Source organism: Girardinichthys multiradiatus, chromosome 3, assembly GCF_021462225.1.
Source record: "Girardinichthys multiradiatus isolate DD_20200921_A chromosome 3, DD_fGirMul_XY1, whole genome shotgun sequence".
In the NCBI taxonomy this organism is placed as follows: Eukaryota; Metazoa; Chordata; class Actinopteri; order Cyprinodontiformes; family Goodeidae; genus Girardinichthys; species Girardinichthys multiradiatus.
The window spans coordinates 20,713,835-20,740,636 of record NC_061796.1 but is presented as its reverse complement, the minus strand read 5'-3'; the positions used below and the strand labels follow the sequence as shown (position 1 = coordinate 20,740,636).

Sequence of the window (26,802 nt, the reverse complement as noted above, 5' to 3'; positions counted from 1 at the left end):
CCCGAATGACTGATGATGATAAATAGAATCCACCTGTGTGTAATCAAGTATCCGTATAAATGCACCTGCTCTGTGATTGTCTCAGGGTTCTGTTCAAAGCACAGAGAGCATCATGAAGACCAAGGAACACACCAGGCAGGTCTGAGATACTGTTGTGGAGAAGTTTAAAGCCAGATTTGGATACAAAAAGATTTCCCAAGCTTTAAACATCCCAAGGAGCACTGTGCAAGCAATCATATTGACATGGAAGGAGTATCAGACCACTACAAATCTACCAAGACCCGGCTGTCCCTCTAAACTTTCATCTTGAACAAGGAGAAGACTGATCAGAGATGCAGCCAAGAGGCCCATGATCACTTGCTGTTTATGAACGCTCTCCATCCAACCTCACTGAGCTCCAGCTGTTTTACAAGGAAGAATGGGCAAGAATTTCAGTCTCTCGATGTGCAAAACTGATAGAGACAAACCCCAAGCGACTTGCAGCTGTAATTGCAGCAAAGGTGGGGCTACAAAGTATTAACGCAAGGGGGCCGAATAATATTGCACGCCCCACTTTTCAGTTTTTTATTTGTTAAAAAAGTTTGATACATTCAATAAATTTCATTCCACTTCACGATTGTGTCCCACTTGTTGATTCTTCACAAAAAATTAGAATTTGATATCTTTATGTATGAAGCCTGAAATGTGGCAAGAGGTTGAAAAGTTCAAGGGGGCCGAATACTTTCGCAAAGCACTGTATGTGATGCATCACGAAGACATCTGATATTGTGCATATTTATTGGGAAACCTATACATATATAATATAACTGCTAAAAATTACACCTGCATGGTTAATGTAATAGCTGGTCAACAACCAAATCTTAATGTACATACTCCATGAATGCTAACATTGTGAAAAAAAACAAACAGTGGAGACACCTTCTGGGTGGTGGGGAAAAGGGTGGTTGGAAATCATCCTAAAGTGAAATACATCTATGGCACACACCCGGGTAAGATTAGATAGGATTGAAGACTGATTTACCACGTCGGTTTCTCCTTGGCAGCCGTTATCTGACCACTGCTTGGCTGATTTATACCCCACCATGTACTGGTATCAATTAGCAGAAACCTAAACGAGTCATTACATAACTAGTGGAGGTCCCTGAAGACCTTCTGGGATGCTAAGAGTAATGGCAGTAATATGCTGTCATTCACCACAGAAATATGCTATTCCCTCACCACAAGCCCACCATAGGACACTAGAGGAAACTGGTTTTGTAGAAGAGGACACTGTCAGCCAAAATGGCACAGTGCAGGAAGCTGTGTGTCATCCAGCCAATTACAAATACAGACCTGATTATTGGTGATGAGCAACATATGGCTTTCATGACAAGAGCCTGGCGCAAGCTAAGTATGCATAACAGATATGTGTTCAATGCTAAATTTTTTATTTAAATGCGAGACCTGAGTAGAAGACAAGGAGACAACCAAGAGAGGAGAAAGTATAAAATGATTCCATTTTATTCTGCATAAACTAGTGTACTGGGATTTTACTAAGTGTTCTCATCTTCCGATGGTTATTGCCAGGTTGATAATGCACTATGTAACAAAGCTCAAATCATCTCTAACCGTTTTCTTGAATATGGTGATGTGTTCGCTGTACACCAAAAGCATTCAGATTCACCACATCTCAATCCAATATCCAGTACTTTTTGGGATGTAGTGGGACAGGAGGTTTGCATCATGGATGTGCAGCTGACAAATCTGCAGCAGCTAGCAATGCCGTCATGTCAAAACGGACCAAAGTCTATTTTGTGGCCTCGAACACCCATATGAATCTGTGCCACGAAGAATTAAGACGTTCTGGAGAGAAAGGGGGGTTTAAGCTATTATTAATAGGGTGCACCTAATAAAATGGCTGATAAATGTTTATTTGTGGACCATCTCTCATATTACCAAGACTTTGTCTCTCTGTGTCTGTCTCTGCCTGTAATGATGCATTGAGAACTAATAGTTGCTATCAGACGCCTTCAGATTTACCTTTCCCAAATGATTATGACCAGTACATTAAATACAGGAGGAGAGGAGGTTTCTTTCAGCAAACAAATCATATGATCAGAATTTTGAAAAGTGGTTTGGAAAATTTAAAAAACATGACAAATGAGTAGCTTTGTGTTTTAATTCACAAAAAGAAGTTTTCCTTTAGAAATCTGCTGAAGCAAATCACCATGAAGAAACAGGGGGTCCACAGAAGCAAACTACCAAGGAAAAAGCTTTGCACTCGTGCATTTCCAAATACCGTGTACCAACACCAGCGTGCTTCCATGTATGTGTTAAAAAGAAGTCAAGGGCACAGTAAGAGAGAGAGCCTAAATATTAGGGAGGGTCCTGTTTCATAGACATCTGTTCTCTTTCTTTTGCCCACCCTCCTCCTCTCTTCTGTTGAACTATAAATGCCCCCCTACCTTAGGGAGTGGTGAGCCATGGATGGAGCAAGGAATGCAGGGCTTCCACTTGCTTTTCATTAACACAGGATCTAGTAACACACCTCACTGTCAACCTAATCCCCGCTCTCTCCATCTTGTCCCCTGGCTGAGGGGCTGCTACACCAGGAACAGAGCCCCAGATGTTTCACGGACCGAGGGGGATGGATGTTACTGATGAAGCTAGGTTGGAATGGGGTGATTGTAATGACATAAACTGAAGAAACTCTGCTTACTGATCACTCAGAGCAGTATACCATTTTCCTGTCTGTCCTGTGTTACAGTGTATCTCATATCATTGTCCATCTATCCCTCTGTGTTATCTACCGACCAACTTTTTTAACCTGATTTCACCCTCAATAGCCCATCTATTGTATTTTCAGACTGCCTTTACCCTCTTACAATTCTTTCACTAAACCTCTTTTCAATGACGTATCTAAAAACCCTTGAATTATGTTGCATCCCCTCATTTTCTTGCCTCTTTTGTTTTTCTTTAAAGGAAAACATGAACCTAAGGCCTGCTCAAGATTTGGCCCATTAGTCTTCGTCTACCACCAAGGACCAGCAAAGGAACAACAGAAGCAGTAGTGATACACACTGTGGCAGCAGTAGTGATATTACATTCTTCTAACATCTCATGTACTGCCTCTCTCAAGGGGGTAATTCCCTCTGACTTATTACGCCAGCTCAAAGGCTCAACCTTTGTGAACAGAGAACTGACCTTTATCTTTGCAAAAAAATAACAAAAATCCAGGTGAGTGGTAAGTGATGGAGTTGGTGCAGTTAAGGCTAATAGTCAGCAGATACATCTATTGTTACCAGAGATCAGGCTGTGTAACTGGAGACAGTTTGTCTTCCTTAATGCTAGTAAATCTGAAAACATTATTTAGTGAAGCCCTCACAGGAAGAAGCTATATATTCAGTAACAAACATCTGCAGTGCAGTGCTAATGTACTCATACCCCTACATTTTTATACATGTTGTCATGCTACAACCACAAACTTCAGTATATTTTACTAGGAATATTTTCCCAGAACAACAAAATGCAGTGCTTAATTGTAAGTTGGAGAGAAATTTATATATTATTCTAGGTGTTGACATAAAAATAGGAAAAATGGTTTTAGGTCTGCACTGTGTCATTCTAACATTTGCTTTGATCTAAACCATCCCATTGTTGCTGTGGCTGCATGTTTAGGGCCATTGTCCTGCTGGAAAGTGAACCTTCACCCCAGTCTTTTTCAGCCACTAACAGGTTTTCTTCCAGAATTGCACAGGTTTTAGCTCCATCCATCATCTCATCAACTCTGACCAGCTTCCTTGTCCCTGCTGAGGAAAAGCTTCCTCACATCCCCTACATGGCTTAGGACAAACTGCAAACAAGACATTTTATGGCTTTCTTTTAAAAATGGCTTTTTACCAGACATACAGGTCCTTCTCAAAATATTAGCATATTGTGATAAAGTTCATTATTTTCCATAATGTAATGATGAAAATTTAACATTCATATATTTTAGATTCATTGCACACTAACTGAAATATTTCAGGTCTTTTATTGTCTTAATACGGATGATTTTGGCATACAGCTCATGAAAACCCATAATTCCTATCTCACAAAATTAGCATATTTCATCCGACCAATAAAAGAAAAGTGTTTTTAATACAAAAAACGTCAACCTTCAAATAATCATGTACAGTTATGCACTCAATACTTGGTCGGGAATCCTTTTGCAGAAATGACTGCTTCAATGCGGCGTGGCATGGAGGCAATCAGCCTGTGGCACTGCTGAGGTCTTATGGAGGCCCAGGATGCTTCGATAGCGGCCTTTAGCTCATCCAGAGTGTTGGGTCTTGAGTCTCTCAACGTTCTCTTCACAATATCCCACAGATTCTCTATGGGGTTCAGGTCAGGAGAGTTGGCAGGCCAACTGAGCACAGTGATACCATGGTCAGTAAACCATTTACCAGTGGTTTTGGCACTGTGAGCAGGTGCCAGGTCGTGCTGAAAAATGAAATCTTCATCTCCATAAAGCTTTTCAGCAGATGGAAGCATGAAGTGCTCCAAAATCTCCTGATAGCTAGCTGCATTGACCCTGCCCTTTATAAAACACAGTGGACCAACACCAGCAGCTGACACGACACCCCAGACCATCACTGACTGTGGGTACTTGACACTGGACTTCTGGCATTTTGGCATTTCCTTCTCCCCAGTCTTCCTCCAGACTCTGGCACCTTGATTTCCGAATGACATGCAGAATTTGCTTTCATCCGAAAAAAGTACTTTGGACCACTGAGCAACAGTCCAGTGCTGCTTCTCTGTAGCCCAGGTCAGGCGCTTCTGCCGCTGTTTCTGGTTCAAAAGTGGCTTGACCTGGGGAATGCAGCACCTGTAGCCCATTTCCTGCACACGCCTGTGCACGGTGGCTCTGGATGTTTCTACTCCAGACTCAGTCCACTGCTTCCGCAGGTCCCCCAAGGTCTGGAATCGGCCCTTCTCCACAATCTTCCTCAGGGTCCGGTCACCTCTTCTCGTTGTGCAGCATTTTCTGCCACACTTTTTCCTTCCCACAGACTTCCCACTGAGGTGCCTTGATACAGCACTCTGGGAACAGCCTATTCGTTCAGAAATTTCTTTCTGTGTCTTACCCTCTTGCTTGAGGGTGTCAATAGTGGCCTTCTGGACAGCAGTCAGGTCGGCAGTCTTACCCATGATTGGGGTTTTGAGTGATGAACCAGGCTGGGAGTTTTAAAGGCCTCAGGAATCTTTTGCAGGTGTTTAGAGTTAACTCGTTGATTCAGATGATTAGGTTCATAGCTCGTTTAGAGACCCTTTTAATGATATGCTAATTTTGTGAGATAGGAATTTTGGGTTTTCATGAGCTGTATGCCAAAATCATCTGTATTAAGACAATAAAAGACCTGAAATATTTCAGTTAGTGTGCAATGAATCTAAAATATATGAATGTTAAATTTTCATCATGACATTATGGAAAATAATGAACTTTATCACAATATGCTAATATTTTGAGAAGGACCTGTATTTGTGGACCACACTTTGGGACCATTTTGAAGTCTACAGCTTATCCAACCTGAGCTATAGCTCTCTGCAGCTCTTCCAGTGTTACCATAGTAGCCTTTGTTGCTTCTCTGGTTGTTGCTGTCCTTCCCCAGCCTCTTAGTTTAGGTAGACAACCATGTATTGGAATACTGTTTGTATTTAAAACAGTATTCTTTCTCAATGACCAATCCACCGTGTTCTTTAGCCTTCATAATGATGTTTTATTACTAAGGTTCTCTTAACAAACCTTTTCACAGATTTGTCTTGATATTAAATTACAAGTAGTCAATCTGTATTCACTAATTTGGTGGCTTCTGAAGACAGTCGGTTGCAATTTATTTTATTTAGGGGTATCAGAGTAGAGGGGTTTGTATGGAAATGTTTGCCACATTTTTCAGATTTAAATTTGTAAAAACAATTTTCAACATTCTTTTTCCTTCTACTTCACAACTATGCACTAGTCTCTTGTAGTCCATTACACAAACACAGACAGTTGTTCTTGTAATGTGACAAAATGGGAAAGGGAAGTGAATATGTCTGTAGCAAATACAATATAGGCGACTGTGGCTCAGTGGGAAGAGTAGTTGTCTTGCAATCTGAAATGTGTGGATTTGATTCTAGCTTCCTCCTGTTACATGTCAATGTGCCCCTGGGCAAGGCATTTAATCCCAAGTTGCCTAACGGTCTGCGTATCGGCGTATGAATGTGTGCGTGTTTGTGAGTGCCAGTTGGTGAATGTGGCTCTAGAATGCAGCGGTTGGTTTGAATGGAAAAAGTGCTATATACGCTATATATATGCTATATCTGTTTACCATTTACCATATATATTTAGACTGCCTTTGATCCTGTTCATTCTAGATGCGAATATGGAAAACATAATATGATTCACCCCTTAGTCACGATGCGGTTTGATTTACTTATTTTAGGGTAAACAGAGTGAGATTCAGTTTGATTCAATATGACAACACAAAGCCAGCAAATTCTACAAGGCTATTTTATTATACACAATTATTTACCTTAATAAAGCAATAACCTTTCATAAACAGGTCTCATTTGCTGAATTAACATAAACTAACTTACAATAAACACCACCACCAAGGCCTAGAGTAAAATTATAAACCCTGTCTGGCTGCAGATGTGATAAGCATCCATTCAGTATCTCAGCAGTGACCAGCACAATTTTTTTTCCTATATCATAGAACAATCAATGCTGCTGCAAACTAGCACCAGTCTCATTTCTGAAAGTTACCTGTAATTAATGAATGAATTTTGTTCCTAGGCTCTTGTGACACATGGAAGAAGTTATAAAAACAATAGTAAAAAAAAGGTTGAAGATTTGTTACCGTGTCAGTAATATTGTAAGGCCGTGGAATCTGCAATTGTCTTTAACTGAGCAGAGCTGTTATTAATGAAGCAGGAAAAAAAGTTCCTCACCATCTCTGAAACTCCTAACACAAGATGAGTCTACATCAGAGGCAGGTAAAGCTGGGTTACAGGTTGTCCTCCACATTCAAGGCAGGTTGCTGTCTTAAGCATAAGATAAACGATTTGCACTAAACTGTAGTTAGCTGATGTGTACATTTTACCTTGTTGTTGTTTGTGACACGCACATAGACCAGGCTCCGCCTCTTTAGCAAAAAGAGCATATGTCAGAAAGAGGAATAACCTCGAACATCAAATAATTGGTTCTTAAGTGTTTCTAGAAAAAAAGTGTAGTTTCTCATTAAATGGATTGGGTGACATTGATGCAAGGAAGTATAACACGAAGCATCTAGATTTAATCACCAAAACAAGATCTTTTCACAGCTGCTCTACTGATATGCAACATATTCCTTGCCCACGTCCACCACCTATTTTGAATCGATTTATCTTGTGGCCCAACCTTTGATGAGGGCTGTAAACGTTTGAAATACATATAGTTATATGGTATGTTTGTTCAGAATAAACTTACTTAATCCCATTTTTTTTAGCTGTAACAATAATCAGGATTTCACACTAGAGCCAGTCTGGAGAAATGCTCCTGGAGATGGTAATAAACATGGTTAGTGGGTAATGTGTAAGGTTTTTAGGAGAAATTACTTCTTTTATATGCCAGTGATAGTAACAACATAACTTAACATAGAGATGTAGTTCAATCTATCTACATTTTCTATCTTCACTAAAAAACAAATCAAAGACCCCTTTGATGTACTGTGTGCCAAAGAGAGCGATACCCATAAACCGATTAAATTTCCGTCAGTGGAGATGATTTGCTTTCATGTTAGCAGAATAGGGTCGATAAAGCTTTTCACTGCACTGAATACATGCAAGTGAAACTCAACTGCATTTGTCACCATCAACATTTTAAAAACAGATGACAGTTTAAAGGCTGGTGAAAATCAGAGCAGGGCAGCAGCACTGATGATTGTGTCACTGTGCAGCTATGTAGATTTGAGTAAACAAAGTGCAAATTGTTTGAGGTTTTAATTAACATTTTTGACAATCATTTTATCTGAAGTAACCCGATATTAACAACATGTGCAAAACAGATGCATGCTCTTAAAAAGCTCTGCTCTAGCTCTGTCCTTGAACCCTAAGCAAAAAAGATGTTTTGCTCAGCGGCACTGAGGTATAAAGCATCTTCTTGCAAAATCATCAGGCAGACTGTTTCTTGTTATCTACTACATGTAGCATGTCAGTTCAGTACGCCCTTTTATCCTTCTATTTCCATGTACTGTTCAATTTGACAGACATGCCAAGAAATAAGAAATGTGTGTTGATTTGCTACAGCAAGCTGCCTCACACCGAGCGGCACGGAACAACTGGATGCTTTTTCATTTACATTAGCATTAGAAGTTCTGATTGTCATAATGGAAACCCTGTGATGCCTTCTGGATAACAGTCAGGGCTGATGAAGGCAGCGTTTTATCTCAACAAAACAACCATCTTCCCCTCACACACAGACGTTAATGCACAAAAAGCTCCCTCTGAGATCCTAACACACCCACATCAATGTAATCAAATACACACAGTCTCACAACAACCTAAGATCCAACACTAACACAAATATCTCATGTTACAGTTTAAAGACAAACCTTGTTTTTGGCAGAGGATGGCTTTAAAAGAACATGCTAAAAAAGCAGGAATGTTTCAGAAAACACTGAAAGAATTACTGCAGATTGTTTCCTGACTTTTTTCAGCGTGAGTCAAGGACTGAATGTCAAATCTTTCCTGTAGACTTAAGACTCAAAAATTCTTTTAAAAACAAAGAAAGCAAGAGGAAAGTTTGAAATGATGTTACTCATCAGATTAAAGATTCACAAGAGACAACTCTAAAGTAAATACACACACGTACAGACAGACAAACATTAAAAACTAGTGGCTTTATACTTAAGAGGCTACATACATCTGTGTGCCATCAAATCCTGTCATTATAAATGTTTGTGAGGGAAGATGCTTTAAGGGCCTGGAGGGATTCCTGTTAGCTAAGACAAGTGACAACACTAAAATGGTACATGTATAAGCTTAGTGTAATGCATTACTGAGTGCACTACTGTGAAAGCATCAAATCTGACATAAGTCAATGTCTGTAGCAATGGATCACACCAAAGAGCTAAGATGTTTTTATTTTCCAATTAAGAAACAGACAAGTTATTTTAAACTCTCTTACTTTGTCTGATAAACTGAGCTCAGCCTGAGAAAAAACAATGCAAGATGGCATAAGATATAAAAAGAGATAAAAAAGGCACTTTATACCTACCATCAATCCGAGGTCCTGACCTCATGGTCAGACACGCTATCATGGCCGACACTGATACTGTAATGCTAGGCCTCATTGGACAGGCCTCGGTCTCCATGACCACAACAATCTGTGCGGTATGGAGAGAGACTTTGTGGAAGGACAGAGCCCTGGTCCTGCTGGCTTTACCCAGGGCTGGGGCTTCATGGTGTGGGTCTAAATGAGGAGGAAAGGCTCGGTGCGGTGTCTTTTTTGGAGATGAGTGAGGAGTGGAGAAGGCAGAGGGTGTTTTACTGTAGCTTTCCCATGTGTAGTTTGGCAAGACTTTCTGCAGGTAGGCTTTTGCCTGCTCCAGTTTCCCCAGAGTGGGACTGATTTTCAGGGGACGGGACATCTCCATATTTAGCTCCGCTGTGGAGTGGGTAAGACAAGAGAAAAAAAGAGTTAGAGAAAGGAAATGGGGTAAAACCAAATTAAAGAGCATTAATAAAATCTGCACTGCCAACAAAACCTCACAAACATTTTTGTGGTGGATAGCCTCTGATCAGGCATTCTTCAGAGAGGCTATTTTGTGCTCATTCTGATTTGTATTTATGATGTGCTGAGACTTGAAGAAATCCCACCAGGAAGTGGAGGGCAAAGCTTTTGGGATGGTAATAAAAAGATGTTATCTCAGTAGTAAACACTAGTGACAAATCTCTTTGTGCTTTCTCTGTATTTAGAAAAAGAACATTTTACCACATATAAATTTCTCATCAAATAGACCTCAAAGTTTCAAATGAACTAAAGCAATCTAATGTTTGTAAAAGTAGAGACAGAAATAGAATCAATTCACTATTGACTGGGGGCCTAAACCTAACCATTACCAGTGCATGCCTAACCCTAACCTAAACTCAATTCACACCTTAGTCCTAAACCTAACCATTAGCAAAATAGGTCGTGAGGACCAGCAAAATGTCCTCACTTTGGTACAAACGGTCCTCAATTTGATGGTGAAGTTGAGAAAATGGTTCTCACAGGTGATTCCAAGACAGGAACACACACACACACACACACACACAGTTACTGTCTCACTGTGACGTGACAGTGTGGAACAGAAGAAAATATCTTCTTCATTCCAGCAACATGAATCAGATGCTTCTCTCCTGTTCCACCTCTCTCCTTCATTTTCGAGAGCACTGCTGCCTTCGAACACTTGACAGGAATTTATAGAGACACAGGAATTAACTCAATGCCGTTTTACACCACTTCCATTAGCCCATTTTTCCACTCGGTCATGATGATGGGTGAGGGAAGCGGCTGAAAACAAGTGCAGCTGTTCTTTATGGTCTCATCAAGATACTAGTATTTAAGGGATTTGAAGGGGTTTAGGCCTTCTGTCTGACTCCTGCCCAGGTAGGTGCACACTGGAGCACAGCCAAAACCACTGTTTACACAAACAAACACACAAAAACAAATTGAATTATCTCTCATTTATTTCAGTGGATGTTAGCTGGAGGCTCAATATAAACGACAAAGTGGATGAATGGATGTTGGAATTTGCTGTTCAACGCAGCTTATAATTTTTACTTGACTTATCAATAGAAACGTCTCCAGGAGTGAAATAAACTGCTTATATGCAGCTGCTCACATCTCTTTCGTCATCTGTTCTTTCTGTCGGTGGAACACTTTTTTTCATATTCTGCTTCTTTTCTCTTCCACAGTTTTTTATCTTTTACTTTTCCTTGAGCAGCCACCTAATCAACCCCCTGTAACCGCATAAATATGTCTCTGATCACCCAGTCAGGGCCAGAGCAGCCTTGGCTCACTACACATGGAGGCCTGGTTCTGATTACTGGTTGCCCTCCTTCCCCAAGTTCCTTTCGGCCCCACTTAAAAAAAGAGAAAAAGAAAAACACCCAGCTGCCCCAACCCAGGCAGCCCAAGAGTGATGGTAAGTGATTTATTACCTGTTTTACCCATCTGAAATTCACTTACCTGTAAGAGAAACTGCACCAGGTTGTTAAAAGCTTTATTTTTTTATACAGTTTTATTAATATCATACTTGATTATGTTTTGTTACCAGCTTGAGGAATGAAACTTCTTTATTAAGAAAAAAGAGAAAACAAGCAGTGGCCTCAGGCCTATATGAGTGTTAGGTGTGTAACAAGACAAGGCAGAATATTTTAACATCATATTTCATGTTAAAGTGGAGTTTGTCTCACAGCATTATCTACTGTAGACGTTTAGAAAAATGTTTAAGCTACCGTCATGGGTCACTAATTACGGTGAGTGGTTAAAACTTAAAACCCTTTTGTAACTATGAGATTTTTAAATGGTAAATGGACTGAACTTATATACCGTTTCTCCAGTAATACCAACCACTCAAGGCACCTTACAGTACACCCATATTCACCCAGTCACATACATTCAAACCAATACGCAGATCATTGGTAGGCAACTTGAGGTTAAGTGCCTTGGCAAAAGGGCACATCAACATGTAGCGGGAGGAAGCTGGAATCTAACACACAACGTTTGGATTGCAAGATGACTAATCTTCCCACTGAGCCACTTATTTTGAAATAAGAAAGGAAACGTTCTTGAGTTGCCCTGGTGCGTTGACAAAGTTTATGATTAAATAGTGCCCACTGGGCTGGCGACATAACTCCAATACTTAAGAGTAATAGAAGCCTCCGCCATGTTTTATATATGTGTGCAGCAGTGCTTCGGGAACAGGGTATAAAAAAGAAACGGTTTTCATGAAAATTCACCCCAAGTTAAACAATCAAATGTCTATGTTTCTTTCTCTCTGTTTTCCTTTCCTTTCTGACACCTTTATGAGACAGAGAGATAAATATATTTAAGAAAATGATCCATGTTATGTCCAGAAAAAAAGGCATAGGAGAAAGTAAAAGTTTGCAAGAGGGAAAAAGTGCCAGCATTCAGACTCAGCAGCTGAATCAAAATCAACAGATGAAGGTTCAGGTTGGAAGGACTATTTTTATATTCCGTTAACTGATAAAACCACATCAGTGTCTTTGTATGTTTTTACTTTCATCACCATTCAGAGGTGAGAACTTTTGTAACAGTGGAGAGCACCATATTGGAGGCTTTCTATTTGAACACTGACTTCCACTATAACATACACTACTGGTCAAACGTTTTAGAACCCCTTTCTCATTTAATGGTTTTCTTTATGTTTATCACTATTTACATTGTATATAGATTCTCAATGAAGGCATCAAAACTGTGAATGAACAATGAATTATGTAGCAAACCAAAGATTGTAAAATAACTTTAAAATAGATTCATATTTTGGATTTCTTAAAGTAGCCGTCCTTTGCTGTAATGACTGTGATATTAACCTCTGGCCGTCTCTCAATGAACCTCTGAGAAGTTCTTTCAAGACTCTTTGGAAAACCATTTCAGATGACCACCTCATGAAGCTCATGGAGAGAACGCCAAGAGAGCAAAGAAGTAATCAGAGCAAAGGGTGACTATTTTGTAAAAATCAAAAATATGAAAATGTTTAGAGTTATTTCACACTTTTTGTTTACTACATAATTCCATGTGCTCATTCATTTGTTGTCTCTGGTGAGAATCTGCAATTTAAATAACCATGAAAATAAAGAGACTCATTAAGTGAGAAAGGCGCTCTAAAACGTTTGACCGGTAGTATAAATCAATAATTTCAGCTAGAGACTCTGGGCAGAAGAACACAAACTGAACCTAAAGGTAGAGAAAGGTGTTGGCGTTCACATGTCTTTAAAGACAAACCATTTAATTAGAACAGGCTGCAGAAAATCATACACTGGGCCTTCTCAGTTGTCAGCCTGTATTACTGCAGGAGAAGGTGGAACTTCAGGGCCTGACAGGCATATACACACAGGCATACACCTCAGCAAAATAGCATGTTAATTTGTGTTTGGGGAGCAGAGTGGGGTTGAATATATCACTATTAAACAGGTCTCTGTGTCTTGTTTGCAAGGTCATGTGTAACAAAGTCCCCGCTCTGAACCTGGAGTCGATGTATCTGTGCGTTTAACCACCACAAACAGTTTTCATTCCCACTGCCTGTTTGATTTCTCCTGCTGACTTTCATACTCTCGTCTTGAAAGCAGAAAGCCTGAGTCAGATATAAATGGAAAAGTGTCCAATAACACAGGGCACATATGTGAAGGGCATACTGCAGGTCTGTGTTTGGCAAGGGAGAACAACATTTGGAGGGGTATCTGCTGAATCCCACAGTTAAAAGACACCTAAAAGCCCATAAGGCCAATGGCACATGTCAAGATGGCATCTGCCTCACATTAAAGACGTTCTGGATGGTATGGAGGGGCTAATGCTTGCATACAATAACTGACAACATTTTCATGAACTCATTGGTTGATGGTAAGCAGAGACACATGAGAATAATGGTTCCAATTTGTTCTAGCTAATGAATCACCTGCTCCTTCTCTATAGAGAGATGGCTGATCTTTAGTCACCTAGTTGTAGCAGTTACCTCCAGGCAGGGACGTGCACAGATAGACACGAGGTGGTGCTAGAGCACCTGCCCTTTTATCCTATGGACAAAAAAGTGCACTCCTGAAATATTTTTTTCTTTTTTACAGTGTATAGTGTAAAATGTCTGAATTTAAAGGCCTATAATACCGGTGCTCCATGTTTTGAAATCTATCTCATAGATGTACGTATTACATTTGCTATAATGGTCCCTGATGACTTCTGGTCATCAGGGACCGGGGTTAGACTGTTAGACCCTAACCCTAACCCAAAAATACCTTTCATAAAGTTCAGTAAATGTGGGGCATGTAGGCTAAGTTGTATTTTCTACTTCTGTGTGTGTAAAAATGATGATGTGATCAGAGTATTTTAATTTCTAAATAGCAGACATCTTATCAGTTCTCAGGACTTGTAATCTAATTAATTTTTATTCTCTAAGAATAATTTCTGTCATAAATCACACTGGCTACATGCAGAAGTATAGATGACTCTTCTTATGATCATATTCTCTGATGTTGGTTTCATTTTGACTATAAAGATTGTATAACTCATTTTCTGAGTATAGTTGATTTATGCTGTAGAATGGTCACTGGTTACTCACATTTCTGAAGATACCTCATTTAGTGTGACCTACCTGGTAAATTTGACAGTGTAACCTGCTTTGGTACAACATAAGGTTATTTGGTGCAGAAGAAATTTTGTGATAAAAGTACAGAATGATATAGTCATGACAAACATGTTGTGCTCAATGTGTAAAAAGAAAAAAAAATGAAGGATAACATAAGTTTCAAATTTGACTCAGGAAGTTCAGGTTGTGAATCAGTAATATAACTTTAAATCAGTCTATGATAATTTTGTTGCCTTAATAATCTTAAGAATGTTGTACAATGCATTCTTGTTTTGAGTTTTTTTTCCTGGGTGGTAATTTCCCTACATCCCACAGGACGCAGCTTGTTTTGTGGGTGCTTAGTAATACATATAAATTATGTTCATGCTGTGCCTGTAATAAATCTCACACTACAAAGGCAACCGACAGCTCCATGTGCCGCACAAGGTGGCCTTTTTTTCCACTTGAGCACCTGCCCCCTCAAAATGTCTGTGCACGCCACTGCCTCCAGGACTCTTTCACTGATCTATTAAAGGGCAAGAGTTGAGAAAGATGGCAAGAAAAAAAGTATCTGTGCTGATCAATTAGTAAACTCCTGCTTATATTAGAAAAAGATAAAATATTCCAAAAGTTCTTTACAACAGTGAACCATATGCATAGATGTTTGGTGGTAAAGCCTGTCAATCCCCTTCTTGCATGTATTTGTATTAGCTATGTATATGTGTGTAGCTGTGTGTATGTGATGAGCGGCTGCTGAGTGATGGTCGGAGCTAAAACACCATCTAGTTTACAGTACACATGTTACAAGTGTTTCCCACTCAGCATCCTTGGAATGGGCACTTTGATTGGTCCTTCAGAATAAATGCTGCTGAAATTGAGAGCATATTGCTGTAAACACACACTAAGACATGGCCTCATGGCGGTCTGCTCTCTGTTTGCGCCTGCTTGAAATAAATCAAATGTGAAGCACTGTCGAATTAAAGTAGTGCTGCCAAACATGATAAATATACATCACATAACACACACAGACTTTTATAAAGAAAAAGAACAGATGAGTAAAATGCTGACTGCACATTCTCTTCCTAACCATGTCCTTACCAACTTCTTCTCTCAATTTGTTGCTTAAATCTTTAAATTAGGTTCTTCCACCAAACAATCCCCTGAACCCATTTAGCAATGATACTTGATTCCTCCTGCTCAGCTTTCTTCTGCCTAAACGTCAGGAATAAATGCCTTCTTTAAAAAAAAAAAAAAAAAAAACAATTTTTCACAACTTTATCTAGTTCATTTGTTCCATCATGCCTGAAGAGGGTAAGTATCTCCTCCAGAAAGTCGTCTGACTAAACAACATAGAGTTGGGAATGTGTATGTGACTGCGTGCTTGCATGACTAAGTGGCTGAGGGGAGGAAGGAGAACCAGTAGCATATGTGGTCAATTTTAGGTATTTCCAGCAGAGCCTGACCTGCAGCAACCTCACAGAGGGCCTGGAACCTGTCTGAGGCAATTGGGACTGTGTTGTTAGTCTGTGTGTGTATGCACACTGAATAAATATGACTGATTATCTTCTAAAAGATACTACCATAGGTCTGCTCCTTACTGGTTTAGGGAAAACACCTGAAAGATTTCTTTACTCATTACTCAGATACATAAGATATACGTAAGATACACATGAATACACAAAATGTTCTGCCTTTTATGTATTTTTAAAAACAATACATCATTTTCCTTCCACTTCAGTTATACCATAGCTTATGCTAGTCTGTCACATAAAATCCAAATGAAATACATTAAGGTTTGTGGCAGTAATGTGAAAAAAATGTTAAAGTGGTACCAAAATATTTGAAAGGCACTGTAAGCTGACAAATTTGCTAAAATTCTACTTTATGTTCCTAAAAAAGTTGGACTTGTAATTTAGCTGCTTATTTCATATAGCACATTGACGTTTGGACTGGTCGGCTGTACTGTGAGACTGCTGGGCTGCATAGGGAGATGACTGTTGTGTTGTGTGATCTCAGATGGACAGAAAAGCTTATGGATCTGATTTGACAAAAGGAGAGGATACACCTAGAAGAGCTATCATGGAAATGCTACATTGAAGCCATCATCTGTAACACCTAGTGTTCATCCTGGCACTCATTCTTGTAAATATGAACAGTATGTGTCAATGATTGTATGCATGCAGAAGGAGGACAGTCCTTATGTTGAGGTTTGTCTGTATTTGCAACATCTGGCTTGGGCTCAGTAAGCTGAAGGATGACCTGCGCCTACACACTCTCTCCAAGATACCCTCACAGGGATGAAAAGGGTGCGCACACCAAGACCCCAAAAGGCCACTCACACATTTATTCATTGCAGTTGTATTTGGGCAAGATGTCAAACACACCCTAAGGTCGACAGGCTTTGCTAAAATCTACTCATATGGAGATCATATCAGTCTAAAAATAGCAAGTCCAACATATGGAAGGTGTATTTAAAACATCCATGTTTGGCCCACAGGAACTAGTAGCCTGTGGTTCAAAGTGAAAAGCACATTGTGGATTTCCTGTGACAAAAAATGCTCAATGTTATTTAGACAACTTGTAATAGACACACTCCCAGATTGTCATGTCTTCCCCCTGGCACAGAAACCCCTGCTGCTGCCGCCATTTGCCAAATTCTTTTGATTTCCACCTCATACCACCAGCATCGTTCTAATCCCAGGCAGCAACCTGTTGGAATATCAGCCAAAGTGATGATGGCAACATACCTACTGGTTCCTGTGACCTGTAGGGTGGGAACTCAGTGTACCGATCTTGGACACAATTTAACTTAATACTTTATGGGCAGGTCAGTCCTTCTTGCTGTTTTGGAGTGTGGTGTGATGATCAGTAGTTTTGATTTGTATGTTCATCTGTTACACAGCATTTAATACTTTTCCTTAAAATAAGAGTGAAGTTGATGCAGCATGCTGGCAGGAATGTGCAGAAGGTAAGATGTGTGTAAATCTCACCTGATCCATTGAGGAAATCTTTGATCTGGAAGCAAAGCAGAGGAGGAGGGACACCTGTTTTACTGTCAACCTCTGCGGCCACTGTCTGCAGCCAGTACACGTTGTAGTCCAGCGTTTCTGGTAGAGTTTTTCCTGGATCTGGACAACCGGAGACAGACAAAAAAATCTATTCTATCTCCTTATGGAGTGGTAGAAATGCATCAAGAAAACAGTTGATGATCACAATCGGACGATGTTCAGCCTGGCCCTTAGATGTTTCTGAGTGCAAGAAGACTCAAAGTTAGCTATTAGACTTTCAGCTACAAACAGAAAAGCCCAAGCATAGTCCAACTAAATTGCTTTGTTTTATACTTTTGAGCTCTCAGTCTCTTTCTGTCAGAGAACATGCTGGACTTAGAAATGTTTGCACCTTTTCGAAATTTCACAGTTAAGGATCTACATTCTCTAAAATAAACAAAGGCAGTTTAATTAATGCAAGCCGTGATAATTCCCAATATAAGATGCTAAAGCCAATTTAAGATGTCATCTCTGCACATTCCTGGTCTTTGTTTTGAAATAATTTAAAAAATCTCTTTTACAAAGACTCTCTTCAAGCTCTCTCACACATAATTAATGAAGACCCGCAGGAGGAAGGCTCCAAAACATCTTTTAATGCTGTTCTTATGTTTTTCTATTCAGTGCTTAAAACGAACGCTGTATTTGCAGGCCAAAGCTTTACAAAAAAAACAGAGTTCAAAAATTAACCACAAAATTCTGATTGGTGCATCTCTTCTCTTGATAACAAGATCTTTCACACAAACTACCAGACATGATTTTGAGGAAAACTCTCTCACCTAGGCACTTGTAGTCAGAAGGAACTCCTCTTAAGGACACATCAAACACAGACAGCTCCATCTTTTGCTTTCGATGGTGGCAACTAAGTAGAACAGAAGGCTGCACAAGTTGTAGGTACAAGAGGGGTTCCAACACCTGATCCCCTGTCCCTCTTCTCCCTGGCTGCCTCACTATGGTAACACCCAGGGCTTGGCGGGCTGAGGAACGAGTTGGAGTGGCTAGGCCTTCAAGTGAGAGCAAGCTGCCTTTTATTAGTGGAGAAGGTGGCTGAGAGGTGTTGCTGTTGAGGATGTCGTCTGCAGTCAGCCCAGCAAGTGAACCCTGGGCAGCTGGGGTTTGTTCAGGGGTTGGGGAGGCTGAGACAGGGGGAGAGTCTGGATGATTAAAGATGGTCTTTCCCACCTAAACATCACAAAGCATGATCAGTTAGTAGTGCTCTGGGCTTGTGAAATTGAATAACATATATATATAACATTATTTACAAGCCAGTCAATGTTTTTTGATTTTACCTTCTCCTCAGGCTCCTTCTTCTCCGGTGTGCTGGATGTATCAGACGATGCAGTGAGAGCTTTTGGGGTACTCGAACAAGCATAGGTCATAACAGATAGTTTACTGGCAGTGAGAAAGATATCAAAAGGGATGAAGGTGAGGTTCTTTGTGATGGTGGACCTGTGAGAGGGCCTTGCAATGCAGTGATGACTGGTCCCACTTTGCTGCTCTATCTGGACAATGCGAATGCGGGCACTGTCACTGCCAAAGCCACTGTCTTGTCCAATCCCACTGTGGCGCGATGAAGAGTCTCCAACTGTTGAAGGATCCTGATGGACTCCCTTTTGCTCTTGTCTCCTGAACTGTACAAAGAAAAATTGAAACCTGAGGTCATGTCTACTAGGGTGAAGTTTTTTTTCTCTAAATAAACTCACACAGATGGGAAGAAAGGTGAGTGATGTTCAAGGTCAGGCATGTTTAGACTGCCTTTTTATTTCAAGACATAAATAGTATTAGTGACTCAACATATGCAGTAGGTACTAGTGTAAAGAAACCTAGTAGCACAAGATCTCGTGATATTAAAATCCCACAATATTTCTCATCAAAGTGAAGTCTGTCTCACAATGCACTATACAGTTGCTGTCAGCATGTGACTTCTTCTGATACTGGAAGTGTAAGCTACAAAAATGGACCCCAGATATAAAGGTGTGTGCGTTAATCTTGACACCCTATTGCACCTATATTTGACAACCATTTTGAATAAGGAAAGTAAGTAAATCTAGTTCTGGAAAAGCATAAAAATAATATAATACCTTGTCAGACCTGGGGTGGAGTATTCTACAATGATTACAAACTTTTTAAACCTACTTTGTAATTTGTGAATTCTTTCCTGCATTTGTGAAAACAAACAAAAAGGGTATACTTGGTTTTCTCAGAAAAATGTGTAAAATCTCATCTCATCACGTTCTACTGCACCCAATGTAGCTAAGCGTCTAATGAGCTGGATGCATCTATACACTGCGTGCAGTAGATATGAGTTTGCAAGGTGGTGTGTCTCGCTGTGTTAGCCATGCGCTCCTTTTCTTTCAATCAATGTCAGCTGGCTTAGGTTCACACCTCTTGTGACCCTTATTTAGATAAAATGTGTAAAAGCTTATGGAAAGATTGGAAATTTGTACGCCTTTTTCTTATGTGGGTTTATGAAGACATAAACCAAATACCCACAGTCAAAGAAACCAAAGAAGAAGAGCAGAATACAGCCACAGACATATTCAAGGCATGCCCTGGGACTTTTTCTGTGGTAAACAAAAATCATTTGGTACTTCTTTCATACTTGAAATGTCTTCAAAAAAGGGGGCACAATGTCATTATAATAAATTGTTTTGTGCAGTGACTGTGGTATTGTCTTTGAAGCACTTAAGATTTTCTGCTCAACTCTAGCTAACTGTTGTCAGGAAGGCTCCTGCCATTGCGGCAACAGAAAGCTTTCAGTGACAGATGACACAAATCAAGTGAGGGGGTTTCTGGGTTTTGGGCGTCAAAGAAAATGCTACCAAGGCATGTCATCTTCAAACTATGAAGAACCTTCTAGTTGGTATGATGAAACAGGAAAGAGAAAAGGCTAAACCAAATGCAGCCTACCAAATGATTAATTACCAGAAATGTGTAAAAAAGATCTTATGGAAAAAATAGAAAAGGTAAACCTATATTAAACATTGACACAGCAAAACAAAAAACTGATACATAAAATGTTCTGCCTTCCCTTTCCCACATAGATGGGGACTGACAAGAAAAAACGTAAAGAGGGTCCATACAAAGTTTAAAAATGTTCCGACTTATATAACCACTGAATAAATTAACCTTTTCTGCTACAGCTGCATTGTTTTAAGGAAAAATACCAGATAAATACCATGCACCTATTAATCATTATCTTCAACACCTTTATGAGGCATATCCCCATGTTTCCCTAATCATGATGATGTATCCTATGTCACATTCAATTAACTACTGCTGTCTTTGATGCGTGATTTTGATAAATTGCAAATTACAGCACGCAGACCAAAGGTGTGTCCCATTTTATTCCACCTCATCTACTACTCCATCCTGCATATGGTTACTATTACAGCATATATTCTCAGCTGGCCCTTCATTTTCTCCATATCACTCCCTCCCTCCCACTCAATGAGAATTTTAAATGTATATTGCAGTGGCAGAGATAGTGTTTCAGGACCTCCAGGCAAATACGAAACCTACTGGCAGCACATTAGACAGAATACTTGACTTATTAGATATTTCCTATTCAAAACAGTGTCATCAAAGGCTAAGAACAAGAGCAATATAAAACGCAGCAGCATGCCTGCATGTCTGCTCTGCTAAACCACGCTCATGTGTCGGACTTACATCGGATCGCCCATGCCAGATCCATCTCCTTTTGCTGCCATAACCAGGACAGGATGTGTGCACTCTCTTTTGCAGAAATGTAAGATTTTCCAAGCTATGGGGAGGGGAGCAAAGGCAGAGAAAGGCCCGGACCTGTCTCCATGTGTGTTGTGTTAGGTGAGTGAAACATGTACTGAGGCAAGGAGGTATTTGAGAAGATATTCAGCGAAAGCAAAACATCCACTCTAAGGAACGTCTCACACTGGAAAGGATAAATAAGCTGCACAGCATCAGGGAAAGAGTAGAAACCATCTGAGAAGGCAAGATCACATGCTCACATGCATTCACAATTAGAACAAATATCCCATCTTTTTTATGACTACCACTACCAGGAGAGTGCACCCTAAGCAAATTCTTGGTCTAAATTTAGCTATGCTTGCAAGTAGAAAGACGGATTAAAGAGAACAAACAAGGGCACAGAGACAATGAGAAAAAATGCCACAGTACCCTGTGTTAATCCAGTATAAGCACACACAAACAAGCAGTCCAGTCACAAACATATCCTTACATTTAGACTCATACCTTTGAAGGATTTCTTCTAAACTTTGATCAACATTTGGAAGCACATACCTAGCTTTTATGGTTTTTATTAGCAGCACACTTTCAAAAAGGTACTGGGAATCTCTATAGCATTAACCTCACGCCAATTTATTCATTTAAAGAAGGCAATAAATTTAGAATGCAAACATTGGCCGAAGCCACAGGCCTGATCCCAGCTGAAACCTCTTTTCCAACTATTACTTTGTATTGTATTATATAATGGTTGCACGGGAACACTATTTCCAGAACCCAGTGCAATCTTTCACTGGACTTAGTTGATCATAGTCATGACCCCCCTGCCCCAACATACTGTCACACACACACACACACACACACACACACACACACACACACACACACACACACACACACACACACACACACACACACACACACACACACAACCCCCAAGCCAATCATGAGATCATTCCCTCAGAGTCTCTAGGCAGGGCTTTCTGGAAAATGGAGGATAATCCCCAAAGTGTGAAACCACGAGTCTCTCGGGTGCCAATCACATCAGAGTGCATCTGTATGACTTCTGACCCCATTTCTGTCAGTGTAACTGAGAACAGCTTGACTGGAGAAGGCTAATACTCGGAAGCAAATGTCACATCATCCAAATGCCAGCCGTTTACAGTGTTGGCAGGCTAGTCAAATATAACAACATAACTTTTAAGTCTGAACACTACATGTGATTGATTGTTTCCAGAAGAATTAAAAAAGTTTGGGTTCAAAGGTCAGGGAACATGGAAATCTGGATGTCTGGCATGGTAAGGAAGTGCATTATGATCAAAAGAAAATAACAAATTGAATACAGTAGGGTATGAAAAGAGACTCTCTTCCTATTAGTACCTTTAACAGGCAGATACTGTCCCTGTTGTCCGAAACAGGTCACACACACAAAGAAATGAACTTATGCCAAAGGAAAAGGTTGGCAGAGCATCATTTAGAGGTGACAACAGAACTAATGTTGGTAGAATGCCACTGCAACAATAAAGCAATGAGCGAAAGATATGGATGCATTAAAGTAGGATTAGAGAAACCTTTTCATTCCTGACAACATATCAAGACGCTAGAACATTGTGAAGAAATTTGAAAGAGCTGCACAGAGACATCGGCTCGCGACTGTCCGGAAACTCAAAAATCCTCATTTCTTCCAATTCATTTTTTTTTTAATCAATTCATGATACCTCAGAGTCAACTGGCCATGCTGAGAGCAGCACTCTTGTTGTTACTGTAGGAGGAAGAAACACATTTAGCTACTATTAGTTTACGCAAGCTATTTGAAAATGAAGACTGAGGAAACACCGAAGATGCAACAAGCCTTCTCCATAAACGTTATTTTCTATAAAGTTTTCAATTCAATCCAGTTTATTTATATAGCGCCAACTCACAACACATAGGCATTTCACATTTTTATTCGGAATGCTACGACAGACAGCCAGACTTTGGCAGACTGCTGCTGATTTTGCTCTTGTGCCATTTTCAACTTTGCAGTTTTGGTCGTTTCGTACCAAACGTTTTCAGATTTAAATGAGAGATGTCCCCCACAGAACGTCAATTGTTCCTATCTACGGGATATTTTTATGAATACGTGAAGGAGCCAAGTGATCCAAGGTCAGCCTCAGCAGGAGGTCTAAACATATCACAGCAAAGCTGGTCTGTTTTATTGTTTTGAGTTTTAACCTCCATTTTGAAACATGTTATTCATTAAAATGTTGTCAGCGTTTTGGAAATCTAAGAGTTGGGGAATGATAAGAATTCTCCAGGGAACATGAACAGCCTGCTGTATACAGTTAGTAATGCTAATCATGCCAATAATGCTAAGCATTGCTAATGTAAGATGCTATAAACTCCCTAAAATGTCAACTCCAAATCATTCAGTCTCTGTTAAATGAGTAAAAACCCTTTCTCACGCACAGTCTTATGTTGCCTCTAGTCCTTACGATTATCAATAATAACTGCTCACAGCAGGGAGGTTAGAAATATTTTGAATGCTATTAATTTTAGTTCTTAAAGACAAACTGATATTAGCAGGCCACAGCTTTACAAAGAACATTGGCCACGAATGTCTGCTCTGTGAATTTATGGTTCCAGCTGTCCAACAGCTGTCCAACAGTCTTTGTTTCATCACTGGACAAATTACACATTTTTTAAAACAGCTATAGTAGTAAGATGAGAGGCGATTGCAGAACTGAAGAACATCTCAGGTATTTCTGGTGGATTAGTAGTTAAAAGAGTGTTCCCATGTAACTCCAGTAGAATTGCCATTGAAAAGCGTGGGAAGTCATTACTACATCTTTTTGACATACTATTCAGTAGAGCTCCTTGCTAGCAGGATTCCTAGATGGAAAAGATTCTGTCTCTTGAATACATCAAAGTTTACAGGTTACGCCCCTGCTGTGCTAGCCACTTTTGTTTAGCTGAGTTATAAAGTTGAAAGCAGCCCCCTGTGCTTTTGTATTCAAACAAGAAAGCCACAAAGCAGCAATATCTCATTTAAAACAAATTAATAACAATACTTGACCAAACCCCACAAAGATTTCTCTCATTTTCTTGTGGAAAACAGAAGGAGGAAGACATTTATAATATGAAGTCACTGCTTCATGTGCCATTACAGCAGACAAAAACCCATCAAAGGCAGTCAGTTCATACACTGAACTTTGTTTCAGCTACAAAGGCAACCTGCTATGCACTTCAATTGAACCACAACAAAGATGCAATGGAAGGTCACAACCCTGGAGCCTTAAAATGAATACAGAGCACTTCACTGTGACAGTCAGCAGTACTATAAACCGTGTACTCTAGAGTTCAGCGCGAAGTGGGGTCATTTTAACAAGCCCTCTCTGACATCAATGGGTGAGTTTAATCCTCTAAGGTTTAATAGCATGTTTTCTTGCAGAAGACTGGGTTTCTCATGCTATTTGTTTGATTACTATGATCTATTTATCAAATCCTCCAATTATATGTCAGAAGATGAAAACAAATTAAAACAAATAAATATTTGGTCTGCCAGGAAAGAGCATTTCCTTCTTTCTCTGATCCCATCTACTAAACCTGCTTTTCGACATTCCTAAAGCACTATGTAAGTCCAGAAAAGTGCAGAGATGGCTGGTCAAAAGAAAGAAATTTGACAGAAGCTCATGGAAGGCCATGTCAATAAACAAAGAAAAGATGAACAAACATGAATGCTGAGATGATGTTCTGCAGTGTTCAGTTTCTTTATGGCTTTTAAATATTCTGGCTGAAAAACAAAGAAGCAGAACGATAAAAGCAGAAGAATGAAAAGAAATAATGTGAAAAGAGAGAGCTAATGTAGTCCATGTGGGGAACTACACTATGCTGCTCAACAAAGGCCTGGCTCTGGGAGATGTGGGAGCAAAAGCCTCTGTTTTATAATTGATTGAAGTTCAAAATCGCTTTTTTTCCATGCCTATGCACGATATTAGTTTACTCACAAATATTTTTCCACAAATAGAATGCAGATTGTCTCTGCTTAGCAGAACAAAGCTGTCCGTAGAATGCTGACGCTCAGCAGGCTGCAGTGGTGCGCTCAGATATTTAAGACCAAGACCTTCCTAGTGACTGACTCTAGACCCAGAGAGACTCGCCAAACCCCCTGCACCCCAACTCCTTATCTTTGACAATCAAGAATGATTTAAAGGGTTTGGCAGCCACCTCCCTTTGGGCTAAATGAGAGACTTATTGCTTCCATCATCCTCAACAGAACCAACAATATAAACCAAAACCCTAAACTAGACTCTCCAATCACATCCACTAATTAAGGTTAGGGTGAGTGCAAGGACATGAAGGAATTGTAACACATCTCTACAATAATACTGACTGTCAAAGTAACTTGCATGGCAGCAATACTGAAAAGCGTGTTTAAAAATTTCAAAAGACCATTTATAGATTAATACCATAACTGTTACTGAAAACAAACACTGGAAAATGCAGTAAGTACTTAACAATGACTGATTTAGTTGACTCCTTCAGCCTAACCACTTTCGCTTAACCCTCCCGTCGTTAATGATAACCAAGACATAAGATAAACAAAAAAGAGGAACAAAGGCCAAACCTTGAAATGGAGAACTTGGCAAAATGACTTTGTGATAAATGGATTAGTAGACTTTGTACATGTAATAGGAAAACACATTTAACACAATACTGAATTTCAAAACTTCACAACCATCCCCGCGAACATTTTACATGCCTAATTAATTACATTACTATGATGACCAGATAAGAAAAAATGTAATTAGGAGACACACATCAGAAAATAGAAGCACTCTGCTGAAGAACACTTTTCAGTAAACACCTCCTTGTCTTCTTTTTTTCAAAAACTGGAGCAAAGACGCCTGGCTCCTATTAATTCTTTTGATTTGTGTGGATTTCATTCTCTCATCTGCTGCATGAAGTCCCCACTTAAATGACTTTTAAGATGAAAGCGAGGCCAGAAGAGGCTCTGTCCTTAGGATGGATGAAGCTCATTGTGATTTTAAGACTCTTTCAATAAGTTCTGTTTTTTCTTTAAATATATGTTGGAACTGCTCAGCAGCCGTGTTTTTATTTGTCGTATGTAACAACTGTGCCAAAAAAAAAAACAAGAAAGGAAACTCCTGTGCAGATCCCTCCTGATTTACTTCCCTTCTCTTACCCTGCCATCAGTAAACGTCGTCTCTCCTACAGGACGACCGGCTGGGTCAAGGCCGAAAGAACATCTCAGTCCTTAAAATAGTGTAAGCACTAAATTCTATTGTTTGCTTTTAAAACTAGAAACACTAATCAATATGAAGAAATGTTCAATTCTGACAAAGGTAGACAAAAAATGCCTTGAGTAAAATGGTTTTGGGTGTAAAAATGTCCTGTTACCTAACAAAGCAAGTTTTGCACTGCTTTTAAAACCCATTTATACGATATTAGTTAATAGTTGTTAGAGCCTACTAGTGTTCTATCTACTATGCTTTGTACCTTTGATTTGCCTGATAAATACAGATTTTCCATTTGATGGCGATAATTCAAATTGATTCAGAGATACATGTGTAAGCATCAACTTCAAACCTCTAAATAAGTGGAGAAATGGAGCCAAGTTAGATCATAAATGACACTGCTTAGGGTCATTCAGGGAATATTTTCTGAAAATTTAGCTCAGAAGGAATTTTCAGTATTTTTTCAAAGTTCAAAGG

The 26,802-nt window shown here is 39.7% G+C and overlaps 1 protein-coding gene across 1 annotated transcript in view; it reads right to left on the bottom strand.

Annotated features, from left to right (window-relative positions):
* LOC124866321 (vacuolar protein sorting-associated protein 13B-like) overlaps nt 1-26,802 on the bottom strand; it is a 370,362-nt gene that overhangs the window by 80,405 nt on the left and 263,155 nt on the right. The window contains exons 35-38 of the mRNA XM_047362057.1: nt 18,658-18,999; nt 18,148-18,550; nt 17,315-17,452; nt 9,257-9,646 (exon numbers count right to left, since the gene is read on the bottom strand). Coding sequence (XP_047218013.1) covers nt 9,257-9,646; nt 17,315-17,452; nt 18,148-18,550; nt 18,658-18,999 — 1,273 coding nt within the window. The remainder of the gene's footprint in view (nt 1-9,256; nt 9,647-17,314; nt 17,453-18,147; nt 18,551-18,657; nt 19,000-26,802) is intronic.